Raw genomic sequence first — 12,998 nt, 5'->3', positions numbered from 1 at the left:
CTGATTCACATAATACAACAATCCTGCTTCTTTTCCTGGATGTCCAATCAACTCTTTTCTTTGGTTCTATTGCTCTATTTATGTTGTATGTACATACACTTTTAATTTGAGAAATACTTCAAATATTCACACAATCTCCAATTGCGCTTCAGTTACAGAGCAAACAGCAAAACTGACTTTCCCCAACTTGAAACATGATGTATCGCAGCTACTGCCATGTGATTGGTCCCCAGAACAAGGACTGTGATTGGCCAGAAGGGTTTTCAATTCCAATCCACTTCTTCTCTCAATTACACCTGTGTTTGTTTTTAGACTAAAGCATAACTTTTTTTGTACTGAAGATATTTGCATTCTGTTTTTTGTATTGAATTCAGCATTATAGAACATTTTCTATAAGCATGCAAAGTTGCAAAACATGAAAATTCCAAAAAGTGTTCACAATTTTGGCCACCACTGTATGCACATGGCTATTCATCTTGATAATTAGAAAAAGAACTTAGACCGTTTTCCAAACTGCTTTTTGAATTCAGGATTCCTTGAACTGGCAATCCTGAAAATAATTTGAATGCATGTGCTCTAGTATCTTGAGGTCCATCTGTTTATTTACTCTTCTGCCTATTCCAAATCTTTATATTCCTCCAAGTATTTGTCCTCAATTTATTTGTTTATATCTATTAGTCTGGGTGCCCATAGCTTTCCCTCAATCTAATGGCATTTTGTAAAATGTCATGATTTTAATAAAATGTCTGGTAACTCTTTTTTCCTCCTTAAGACAAATGGCCAACTGATTTGTTTTTGTTCTTTCACCATTATGTAAATCACTATTGTGATTTATTTCAGCTTTCTCAGTCAAAGGTGACCATAACTAGACACAGTATTCCATATGATGTATATGGAACAGGGTATCCATATACCCTGTTCATGTCCATATACAGGGTATACTTGTGCATTGGCTTTAAGTTTCCCTCCTCCTTGCTGGAAGTGCTCTCTCAGGTAGAATAAGTGAGGTGGAGTTTCAAATAATTAGCATGCAAGTCAGAAGGAGCCTTGGTGTACAGGTTTGAGCCTTTTCAAAATCAGATTTAACTAATTGCCAAGCAATTTGTTCTGTAAATCTATTCTAAACATTTCATAGCAATAAGTATTACTGCCTTCTACGTTGTTGTATAATATTAAAAAGTCAAACCTTAAATCAAGTTCTTGTTGACATTAAAATAATGTAGAGTTTATGGGCTAGGATAATGGCCCAAATTTGGAGTAATTTCTTGTGGAAATTGTGACTCTGTCCAAAATATAAGGCAATTTGTAATACTATATCTGTTGGACAGTTCATGGAAGGGACACTCACGACAATAATCTGGTAAATCCATGGGGATCTATATCAGGATATATTGGAACCCAAGACTTTACATTTTTGCTGCTGTTCTGTAGTGAGAAATTACACTAATTTGTAGGGTAGATTTATGGAATAGTTCATCGTTTTAACAGCAATTCTCTTGTCCACTCTAAAAAATAAAACCTTCTTGCTTTGGAAATACATCATTGGTATTTTCGATAACTATCATTCAATCCTGCGTAAACCTTTTTGTTTTTACATTTCCTTTGCTTCTGAAGTACTTCATCTTCAACTGCAGTGCTTTAAAATAGGATTTGCTTGCATTCATCTTTTGTTACCCTTTCCCTTTCCTATCCATCTCTCGTCTCTCCTGACCTAATAATTTGATCAGACTTCAAATTATAAGTTCTTCAAAGCAGAGACTAGGCTTTGATGCCCAGGAAAAAGAAAAGCCAGATAGCTCCTACTTGTATGATGTGGTGAAACACCATGGGTCTACCTGGCTTTCCCAAGGACTTCTTCTCCCACTGTTACTCTACCCTTGCCAGGGAGAAAAAGATATCTCCAAAATCTGATGGACTTTTTCTGTGGCCAGGAAAAGTTGAGGCAGTTACAGCAGTGCTTTGGAGGTGAGAGGAAAATATTCCCCAAGGGTAGTTTTGGTTTTACATAGGGTACTATCCAATGCTGCCCGTTCACCCACAATGGGAAGCTAGCAGTTCCTGCAGCAAACTGACGGGATCAGCAGAGCTTGCAGAAGGGACCTCTGTTGACCCATCCTGCTCCAGAAATGAGTGTTTCCACTTCTTTACAGGATTGCTGTCAGAAGCATTAGTTCCTGCTGCGAAAGTGGTGGATCTCACTAGGGTAACAGAAACAGCAAGGATGCCGTGGCAATATTGGATACTGCTCATAGTGGACAGGAAAGGCATAAAGAATAAAGGAGTATAAAGAAAATGGGTATTTTAAACTTTAGACAACATAGCGTAAGCCCGCTGCTTTGATGGTAAGGCATCCGTATTATTAACTCATACTGTAATGTAATTTTTACATATTACTTTTTCGCTTAATTACTATTTATTTATTTCTTACATTTCTATATCAAAGGGCTGCAGTGGGAAGAAAAGAGAAGGAGAGCAAATCCCACCGCAGTAGCACAACATTGGATTTAACCCATTACATAGAAATGTGTTTTCGGTGTATGTCAATTTGCCCATCTGGCAAATTACTTTTAATCTATGTCCAAGTACTATAAATTATAGGCAAGCTGAAAAGTGCTGAAGTTGAAAATAAGACTAGAATTTTGCTTGTGTATCTTAGAGAGCTCCTAGTCATTATTAGCAGTGGTGATGTTTCTAAAACAAGAACTCTATTGATTATACATTTTACAGTCTGGGTATGTAGCTTGGTTATGACTAAGGCTTAATTTTCCTGTATGCAAAAATATAGGTGAAAGGCTGAAGTGTACAGCAGCAAAAGGAAATGTTCTGACAGTTTGTGGGACTTGCCTTATATAGTTTTTCTTAGTATAAACAGTACAAAATAAAATATTTCAACCCAAAAAAATGGTTTTGTATTTTGCTCCCCCACAACAATCTCTCCTTTGCCATTCTCCCTAGATAGAGTACATCTATCGCCCAAACACAAAGTAGTTCGTCGTATGGGATTAATTAAGGCTGTATTCATCAGATTACATGTGAATTTGGAGATCCTTATGGTGGCAGTTTATTACTAACTAAAAGGTTTAAAACTTTGTTGAACTCGCACAGTAATTCAGTTTTAGATTGCCATTTTAGAATTTTACACTCCATACTTTATTCTGAATATAAGACCAAGAACCTTGTGAATGACTGAGTTATGTTGAGAGAACCACTGTCTTAATTAAAATGACAGAAGGGTCTACTGTCAGGGATAGGAAGCTGGTCAGTTGGGGTTGTGCCAGCAGCATGCCATCGCGCTGAGGAAGAGATGGGGCTGCAGGAGCTCTCCCTCAGCTCCGTTGAGAAACTAGCTGTATCAGGCTGCTCATCTGCCTTGGCAATTTCCCGTTAAAGCTGGTCATCATAAGAAATGTGTAATGTTAAATGCTGGTGCCCCAGTTTGTTTCCCCACCCCCATCTTTCCTCACCAGTCTTCTAATGTGTCTTTTAGATTGTAAGCCTGAGGGCAGGGAGTCTTATTATTAATCTTTGTAAGCCCCTTTGAGAGCCCTTTCAACTGAAGAGCAGGGTAAAAATGCTTTAAACAAACAAACCAAACTTTTACTGACCTTCTTGAATGTAATATATTAATTCTAAGAATTAGAAATTCCTAGGTTAGATGTTATTTTCCTATAGCGGTTAACTATTTTATTACTTTATATTAATGAGCATAAGCAAGGCTGGAGAGGGGGAATATAAGTTGTCAGGTCACTGTGCCAATTTTAAACAGTGCTGGTGCCAAACAAATGTGCCCGTTGGTTTACTAGATTAATTGTATACATACACAAAGCAGAGCTTCCATTGAATTTTTGAAGATGGAGTACTAGTTCGGGAACATTGATTGGAGGGGTTGTCTACAATTTTTTCACCACTGGGTGGGCACTTGTAGAGTCCGTGTTACCCTTCCTCTCTGCTGTGAACATTATCGCTGTGTGAGCATATAGCAGCGATTTCCATCTGTGCTATCTATCTGTTTACTAGTAGAAACAAGAATTTCAGGAGTAGTTTGCTTGGCAAGGATCTCCTGATCCTGCTGTCCTTTCACAAATGGAAGTGGAGGAATAGGTATCTGGGATAAACTATGGCAGGATCTACACTACTGCTTATAACGGTTTATAAGGGTTATGACAACTGTTCAGGCCCAGGACACATTACATATACCGTTTTCATGCTGTTTTAAAAGTGTTATATCTTGCTTGGTGTAGATCGGCCCCTGGTATTTGGCCAGGTCAAGTGCTGGACAGAGTGCAAGAATATGTATAAATCCAATACTTGTTCCCTTTCACAGTGGGTTGAAAAAGTAACATCCTGCCTGAGGCCTTAGGATCATAGATATAGGCCCTGTTCATGTGTAACAGCACTGTTCAGCAGCAATTTGTTTGTAAATTAACTCATGAATTGTGGGGATGTGTGAGCTGCTTCCGGTTTCCAGCAACGCAGCATTTGAAGGTTATTTCAATGACATCCAAACTTTAGGCACTTGAGGTTGTTTGTGGGTTAAACAACCCAAGTTAGCCCAAGAACCAAGCTGTGATTTAACTTGGGATGGTTTATGCCATGAACAAGCCCAGGTGCCCAGATTCGGATGTCATTGCAACAACCTATGCATGCCGCTTTTGGAGGTTGTTGTTGGAAACCAAAAAGCAGCTCGCATATGGCGTGTATGCCTGCAATTCCAAAAGCCACTGCCATTAGATCTGAACATGGTCATAGAGAAGCAGCACAGTGCACATGTATAATGGCGCATGTGAGTTTGCTCTGTTCATTTAAGACAAAGATAATATCAGTTACACAGGATTCTATGGCTTGCTTGCAGTTATATGCTGCCCATGGCTTCTCTCCCTCAATATTCAGCTTTACTTTTTGATACATTTTCATTTAAACATTTAAGAAATAAAACATAAGCAACATTTATTAAATTCCTTAATCACTTTAATTTTGTATATTACTTTTATACTTGTATTTCGAAGAGTGGAATGTTGTTTTAAAGGCTCAGTTCAGGGAGCATTCACTTTCTGGCTGAAAACTTGCAACATTTAAAAGAATTGTATGTATCTGGCTGAAAACTTGTTTCACTTAAAAATAAATAAAATTAATCAGTTGTCGTGCTGGTGAATATTGGTGGTCCATATAATTTGATGCATGCAGCGTGGGAAACTGTCTTTCTTGGCTCCAAAGGGAACCGAATCTAAAGACATTAGTGTCCCTTAATGCAATCCAGCTTGAATTGTTCATGCAATACAAATACTAAGAACACAGGAAGAGCCCTGTTGGATCAGACTGAAGGCCTATCTAGTCTAGGATTTCGTTCCCACCACGGCAGACCTGATTCTTATAGGAAAGCCCACAAGCAGGACATGAGTATGATAGGACCCTCTCACTCGAGTAATCCAGTCAGAGGCATACTGTTTCCAGTACTGAAGGTAATACATAACCATCATGACTAGTAGCCATTGACAGCCTTATCGTCCATGAATTTGTTTAATCCCCTTTCAAAGCCATCCAATTATAGTCATATCCTCCAAATACAAATATTATTTATGTCTGCTTTGAGAAAAAAATACTGCAATTATATGTCAAGGGCTCTGTGAACCTTTTTTGTAAATATGTCTTGAGGCCTAATAATCAAGAGGTTGTCAAGGCAATAAAGAGCCTAAAAATTGCATAGTATGTCTATACTTACATTTTTGAAGTTGGCTGTATGAACTATGGCTAGTCATGGTAGAATACATTGAGCAAAGAATATTAATATGAATTTATTTTTTCAAATAAACGGAATTAATGATGCCAATTTTGGACTACAACTCCCAGCATTCTTGGCCATTATTATTTATTGACTGATCTCTTCCGGCAGGCCTACCCAGTTGAATTTAAGATGCCTTTTTTAATGGTGTGCTGTTTTTAATGATGCACTGGTTTTAAACGTTTTAATTAATTGTATATATTTGATGGTGTTTTTATTTGTGTTGTACCCCACCTTGATCCAGAGGGAGAGGCGGGTAACAAATTATTATTATTATTATTATTATTATTATTATTAGAGTGATGGGAATTGAAGTGTAAAACAACTGGAGGACACCAGCTTGGGGAAGACTGGCATAAAGAAACATTTTGAAAGAATTACAAAGCCTTTAGATAACTAAATTCAGCAGGGAGATGTGCGTAGATAGACTAGGAGCTGTTGATTTGATCTTGCAGTGTCTGTACATCCAGTAGCACAAATTGTGTTCGTAAGCACACACACAAAAAAGCAGATACTATCCTGGGAGCTTAATTCTCAAGACTGTTCTTGAACAAAATGTACTGCTATTTTGATTGAAGGTAGTTCTGACAGTGAAGAGAAGCAAGTAACCTAGGCCGAAGGAAATTTTAAAATTAGAAAAAATAGATAATACAAAGTACTGATGGAAAAAATGAGTTTATACTTGTGATATGTCTAAATCACTCAACTCTCAGAAGCTTATAATAGGTGAGTTTTAACAAGTTGTTTAATTGCCCTGCTTGTCCCTGTTAGCACTCCTCCCCCTAGCCTGATCTGATGTCACGGTTGATGTGTTTTGACCACACATATCAATGATGCTATTGGCTTAGTTGCTCTGATGGCACAATGGCATTTGGAGGTGGTGCCATGATCTGATGTCATGTTGGTCATAGATCAAAGCAACGGCAACTGATGCCTACATATATTTGGAGTGCTGCCAGTTCAATGATCCTGGAAAGCCACCCCCGCTTACACAGCACAACAGCTTGGTGTACAGCCCAGTGGATCAAAGAGTGGAGCTTACCGAAGATGCTCTGTTAATCTCAGGTGTACAGCTATTGCATGTGCTCATAAATTCTCAGTCATACATAATATAAGGCCATCTCTAAACAACACCATACAGATTGCAACTATGGCACAATCAGGAAACAGGAGGTAACCTCTAAGTACAGAGCAGACTCCTCAAGAAGTGAGTCAGGTTGCACATGGATATGTATTACATGATTGTGGAAGTTAGTATGTCGAAGACTTTTTTTAGGGAAACACAGCATCAAAACTGCCTTCTCTCTCTTCCCCTGAATTCCAGAGCCCTGCTGTTAAGCTTGCCATGGGCAGTTTTCTCCCTCCTCTTAGAAGTGTTTAGTTTTGCAACTCTAAACCATAAAAATGTGGGTAGTACCTTTAAGTTGAGTAGTCTTTGAATAAATTGGGGACAACAGGAAGCATTCCTGCCAAGCAGCTTTTCATCCTTTACAAAAGCCCAGCATAGATGTGCAAAGAAACAACTTTTCTCTCTTGTATTGTCTGCTCTGTGTGTTAGTAGGCAACCGTTTAATAGTTCTGTAATTAATGAAAGTTTTCAGGTGTTTCATTTCTGTTTCTCTCCAGAGCTTTTCTGGGCTTTGTTTCAGGGCCTGGGAGAGGAAGCATTGTGAATGTGATTGTGACTCACTTAACTCCTACTCTCTAATTCCTGTTATGATTGGCTTTTGCTTTTTATTGCAGCCTGGCTTAGAAGTACTCAAGCTTAGCCTTCCCTTCTTTCTTCTTTCCCTGCTGTTCCGTTTTGTGGTAAAGGACATGGAGCAAATGAATTGTAACTCTTTGTTGCTGGCTTCCTTGAACTAAGGAACTGGTAGAAAATCACCCTTATCCCTGAACTTCAGAAGTTACAGCTATAGAAAACATAAACACCATGCCTGATTCCGTCGGGTACAGTAATATAGTCTCCTGTGCTGTTAATAGGTGGAGTTATTGTTTGGCAGGTGTAACTGGTTTCTGTTCTATTATTTCCTCTACATTTCTCTGCTTTCTGGAAGTGTTCCTTCTGTTCCTGTCTCTGCTTGCTGACATAGAATTTTAAATAGCTTGATAACACAGTTGATGTTTCAGAAAGCAACCATAAATGACTGATCAGTGGTTGAATGCATAAATGAACTAAAATATGTAACAGATTTCTTTGCTTTCTGTCAGCACTTTATATTTTAATTTTCATGTATAGGTTTTCAGATAAACTAGACAAATACATTTAACTAGTGCATGGTTCTATAAAATAGAAATAAAGACTTTTTAAATTGGCACTTACCTAGTTGCTTGACAAGACTCATCTTCAGGTAACCAGGCAAAGAAACGTTTGTAAAATGGAATAGACACACTTCTGTAAATTCAAGCCACTGCTGTGCTACAAATGACCAACATAGGAGGCATTTGTAGACAGGTGGGCTGGTAAAGTAAGCTAGTAACTTAATGGCCTTCTGAAACAAGCAGTCTTTTTGGAAGACCAAGTGCCTAGAAAGGTCAGAAACTATAGAGTTCTAGAACAGTTGACAGAAGACTGGAATGTACACCACTGTAGTTTGTGGGTGAGAAGGACATGATAGAAGGATGGACTGAGAGGACCTTGACTGAGCAGCTTTAATAACTGATCTTTGAAGGAGTAGCAGGAGAGAACATCCAAAGGGCCTCAAACAGGTTCTGCTAGGAGCAAAGGACAGAGCTACAATACCTAGGATTTAGATGATATCACAGTCCAGCATTATTGCTGGTTAGTCAAACACTAAATTGGACTGCCTTAATGGTGAAACACTAAACTGGGCTGCCTTAGAGGTTGGGATCAAACCTTCTAGTGGAAGGTTTGAACTGTGGATGTCTACCCCAAATCCTAGGCTGAACTGTGAAGGACCAAAAGTCCATGAGGTGATCATCATTTAAATGACTCTTAATTTCTGATTGGAGTGTTATATTATTAGGCATTTGCAAAAATGGACTTAGTTTTCTAATGTGATGTGTGCAGTGTTAGAATTTTAAAGCTTTTAAGGTAGCTTATATTTGCTTATTCACTTTAAAGATGCTAAACTGCTTTAGACAGGGGCAAAGTAGTTTGGAGCACTATAGCCAAATAGGCCACCCTAATTTTTGCAGTTATTTCCTTAATTTCAAACATGATGCAGTCCTTCTTGATCTTACTCTTAGGATCCTTTGACAATTCTGAATATATGTTAAGCAGCTTATTAAGCAGCAGATCTGAATTAAAGCCATTGCTGGTTTGAGAGACCTTGATGATGTATGTAGCTCTGATGGCATTGGGAATTGTTCTACATGTTTGGCATCTTGTTTGAAGCACATGTCCATTCTGCCATGTGTCCTGTCAGTTTCACTCCCATTATGATAAAATACTGCTATATCAGACATAAGAGTCAGTGCTGACAGAGGTAGCTTGGCCAACCCTTGGTTAATCTATTAAAATCCAAACAGTGAGCTGGTTTTTCTTTAATTGAACCTTTACGTGTTGCAACTTAAAATAATTTTTGTGTGTGTTTCTTTGCTAGAAAAGAGTGGTTGAACAGCTGCGGAAGAATTTGATGGTAAAGCAGGAACAGCCAGATAGTAAGTTTCAAATACAACCATTGGCACAGTCAGAAAATAAAATACAAACGCCACAGCCACTACAGCTACAGCAGCAGCAGACCACTGCACCCTCTCCAAACCTGCTGGGATCGCAGGTAAAGTGTTTGAAGATGTTACCTTGATATTCAAAATGCGTTCCTTACTTAGAATGAAATCTGTCACTATGTAAAGAATGTAACATAAAATCAGTGTTAAGCTATTTTGATGTAGTATTATGGACTGGTGCACACTTACTAGAGAGTAAGCCATCCTGAACTCAGTAGGACTTACTTTTGAATGGACATTTGTAGGATTGGGCTGCAAAGCTATCAATAAACTTTAAATGAAACAAAAGCATTTCATGATCTTGTAGTTTAGCATGTGTCACATCCCTCTCTCCATCTTTTCTCCTTTCCCTTCAGTGAAAGCTAAAAGTAAATTGCTGGTTTTGAAGTAGCAGTATTGTGGGCTTACTTGAGTCTTATATACTTAAAAAACAAAAACAAAAGTTTCTTAAGACTTTTTATTAAGAAGTGCCTTGCTGGGTCAGACTAAGGTCTATGTAGTCCAGCATTTTGACAAGAACTCCAGTACCCAGGAGGCACTTGGGGGCTGTCTTCATGGCAATGGGTTGGTGCTGCTCTGCCGCCAACTCCCTATCCCGGTTATCCCTGGTGTGCAGTCCTAATGAGAGGAAGTAGCGTGGGCTTTCCGGCAGCCATTAGGCTCACCAGGCCTCCCCCCCCCATAGCTTCTGGCGACCAATAGGAGTTTGCCTTTTGCCTTTTGCCTGGGGAACGCCCCCGGAATGGCTCAGGATGAGGACAGTCTGGTGGAAAAGCTGGGCTGACCTCGCTCTGGCTGGAAAAGTCAAGGTAAGTCCCCGACCTTTCAGCTGTGCATCTTCGCTTCTTTGCCCTGGGGTGGCTTCAAAGCCACCCCAGGGCAAAGAGGTTAAGACAGCCCGTTTGGTGGTTCACCGGAAATTAGCTAGTAGGCCTCCACTGAACCTTAACTTAAAAAAAACACATCATCAGAATAGATTTGTCCACTATGTTAAAGTCAACTTTTGTGCTTTTATCAGAAACAAGTACATGCATAATATGGGGATGACAATCCTTAGAATATAGCACTTTCCAGAGTGCCTTTTCCAATACACCCAAGGAAGCAAGTTTTGAACAACAACAACAAAATCCATCTAAAATTGCATGTGGAAATTTCATGTCAAGTTCTCTTTTGGGCCTAGTATTTAAGCAGAAAAAAATACTGCATTTGGTCAACAAAAATATTCAAGCATTCACCTGGAAGCTATGCTTCACTGGACAATAATGTAGAATTGCATTCGGTTTCTTTTCTTTTTTTTTTTAATAGAAGTTATTTCCATCTAGCCTACCTGCCATAGTTGTTTACCAGGATACTGTAAGTGTCTAGATCTTGGTTCAGTTCAATTTATTTGTTTCAGCCATTGAGCATTAAAAATAAAATTAGAATACCAGAAATAATAATATAAAACCAATCAGGTTGTAAACAAAGAAATGCACACAAAGGAGAGCCACGATATAGCAGGATTTTGATGCCAATCGACATTCAGCAACAAACATGTTTCCAGTTTAGAGCATATTATTATTATTATTTTATTATTATTTATTACATTTTTATACCGCCCAATAGCCGAAGCTCTCTGGGCGGTTCACAAAAATTAAAACCACAGTAAAACACCCAACAGTTTAAAACACAATTACGAATACAGTATAAAAAGCGCAACCAGGATAAAACCACACAGCAAAGTTGATATAGGATTAAAATACAGAGTTAAAACAGTAAAATTTAAATTTAAGTTAAAATTAAGTGTTAAAATACTGAGTGAATAAAAAGGTCTTCAGCTGGTGACGAAAGCAGTACAGTGTAGGCGCCAAGCGGACCTCTCTGGGGAGCTCGTTCCACAACCGGGGTGCCACAGCGGAGAAAGCCCTCCTCCTAGTAGCCACCTGCCTCACTTCCTTTGGCAGGGGCTCATGGAGAAGGCCCCCTGTAGATGATCTTAAGGTCCGGGTAGGTACATATGGGAGGAGGCGTTCCTTCAGATAACCTGGCCCCAAACCGTTTAGGGCTTTAAATGTTAATACCAGCACTTTGAATTGGGCCCGGACCTGGACTGGCAGCCAATGAAGTTGTAAAAGGACTGGCGTAATGTGATCTCGCCGGCCAGTCCCTGTTAATAACCTTGCATATGGAAAAGATACAGAAAAGTGTAACCAAAATCAAGGGGCTAGTGCAAGTCCCTTGGGGCTTACAACATTTGGGGCTCTTTAGCTTAGAAAAAATGACTAAACAGAGATGTGATTAGAGTTGTATAATATTATGCATAGGACAGAAAAAGTGTATATGGAAATCTTTTGTCCTTCTCTCATAATGTTAGAACCCAGGACTATCCTTTGAGGTTGAATGGTGGGAGATGCAGGACCAATTACTTTTTCACACCGTGTATAAACTACATAATTCGCTGCCAGAAGATGTGGTGATAGCCACCAACTTGGGTGGCCGTAAAATTCAGGACAGACACAAGGAAGTACTACTTCACACAGTGCATACTTAAACTGTGAAATTTGCTTCCTCGGGCTGTAATGATGGCCAACAACTCAGATGACTTTAAAAGGGGATTAGACAAAATTATGAGGGATAAGGCTATCAATAGCTTCTAGCCATGATTACTATCTATTACTTCCAATATTGAGGAACATGAGCAAGAGGGTACTATTGCGCTCATGTCCAGCTTATGCACTTCCTATGGGCATCTCGTTTGCCACTATGGGAAAAGGGTGCTGGGTTACACAGAACTTTTGTTTGATGCAGCACAGTCCTTCTTATGGTCTTAAGTTTTGTTTTTGTATTATATTTCTTCAGCTGCCATGGCAAACACAGTTATTGTATGAGAAATCTTATTGTTGCTATTGGTCAGAAGAAACTACTGTTGGTTAAAACAGTGTTCATAACGTTTAACAGAAATTTATTCCAAACATTACCATAAAGTACACAATGGAACATGTAGTGAGGAATGTCTTGTATCTTCTTCCCACAAATACAATAACAGATTAATATTGCTCATCTATAATGACTGAGGGCATTTGCTGTGATCTCAGAAAGCATAAAGTCCAGGTCCAGCTTTAAATAAAATGTGGACTGATCTGGTATGTAATTATTCAATCCATGCTGAAATTTTATCATTGCATAACAAGACCCTGATTTTACATTAGGCAATAAAAGTGTGTGTGTGTGTGTGTGTGTGTGTGTGTGTGTGTGTGTGTGTCTAGGGCAGTGTTGTAACTCTGGTTTAACCTCTGCTTTCATTAAAATACAATTGGAAAAGAATTGTATGATGGTATAGTCAATTTGGTGAAACCAGTTGGTTGAACTGTACAAAAACTCTGCTTTTGTAGACAGATCTTTGGCACCTAATTTCTGGTATTGGCCTATTTTGAGGTAGGAGGGAGAGTAAACTCTCTTCTCATCTGGGAACATTTCTATTCCTGTTCGTAACGTGACAGAAAACTTGCTCGTAAGAACTAGATCTTGGTGAAAATAAGGTTGTCAGAAG

At 38.9% G+C, this 12,998-nt stretch overlaps 1 protein-coding gene across 1 annotated transcript in view; it reads left to right on the top strand.

Annotated features, from left to right (window-relative positions):
- The window catches only part of PHF21A (PHD finger protein 21A), a 154,300-nt gene that overhangs the window by 113,505 nt on the left and 27,797 nt on the right, over nt 1-12,998 (top strand). The window contains exon 6 of the mRNA XM_063117460.1: nt 9,346-9,519. Within this exon, the coding sequence (XP_062973530.1) occupies nt 9,346-9,519 (174 nt within the window). The remainder of the gene's footprint in view (nt 1-9,345; nt 9,520-12,998) is intronic.

Source organism: Elgaria multicarinata, chromosome 2 (assembly GCF_023053635.1).
Source record: "Elgaria multicarinata webbii isolate HBS135686 ecotype San Diego chromosome 2, rElgMul1.1.pri, whole genome shotgun sequence".
NCBI lineage: Eukaryota > Metazoa > Chordata > Lepidosauria > Squamata > Anguidae > Elgaria > Elgaria multicarinata.
The sequence above is the reverse complement of the archived record's forward strand: the minus strand, read 5'-3'. Positions and strand labels throughout refer to the sequence as shown.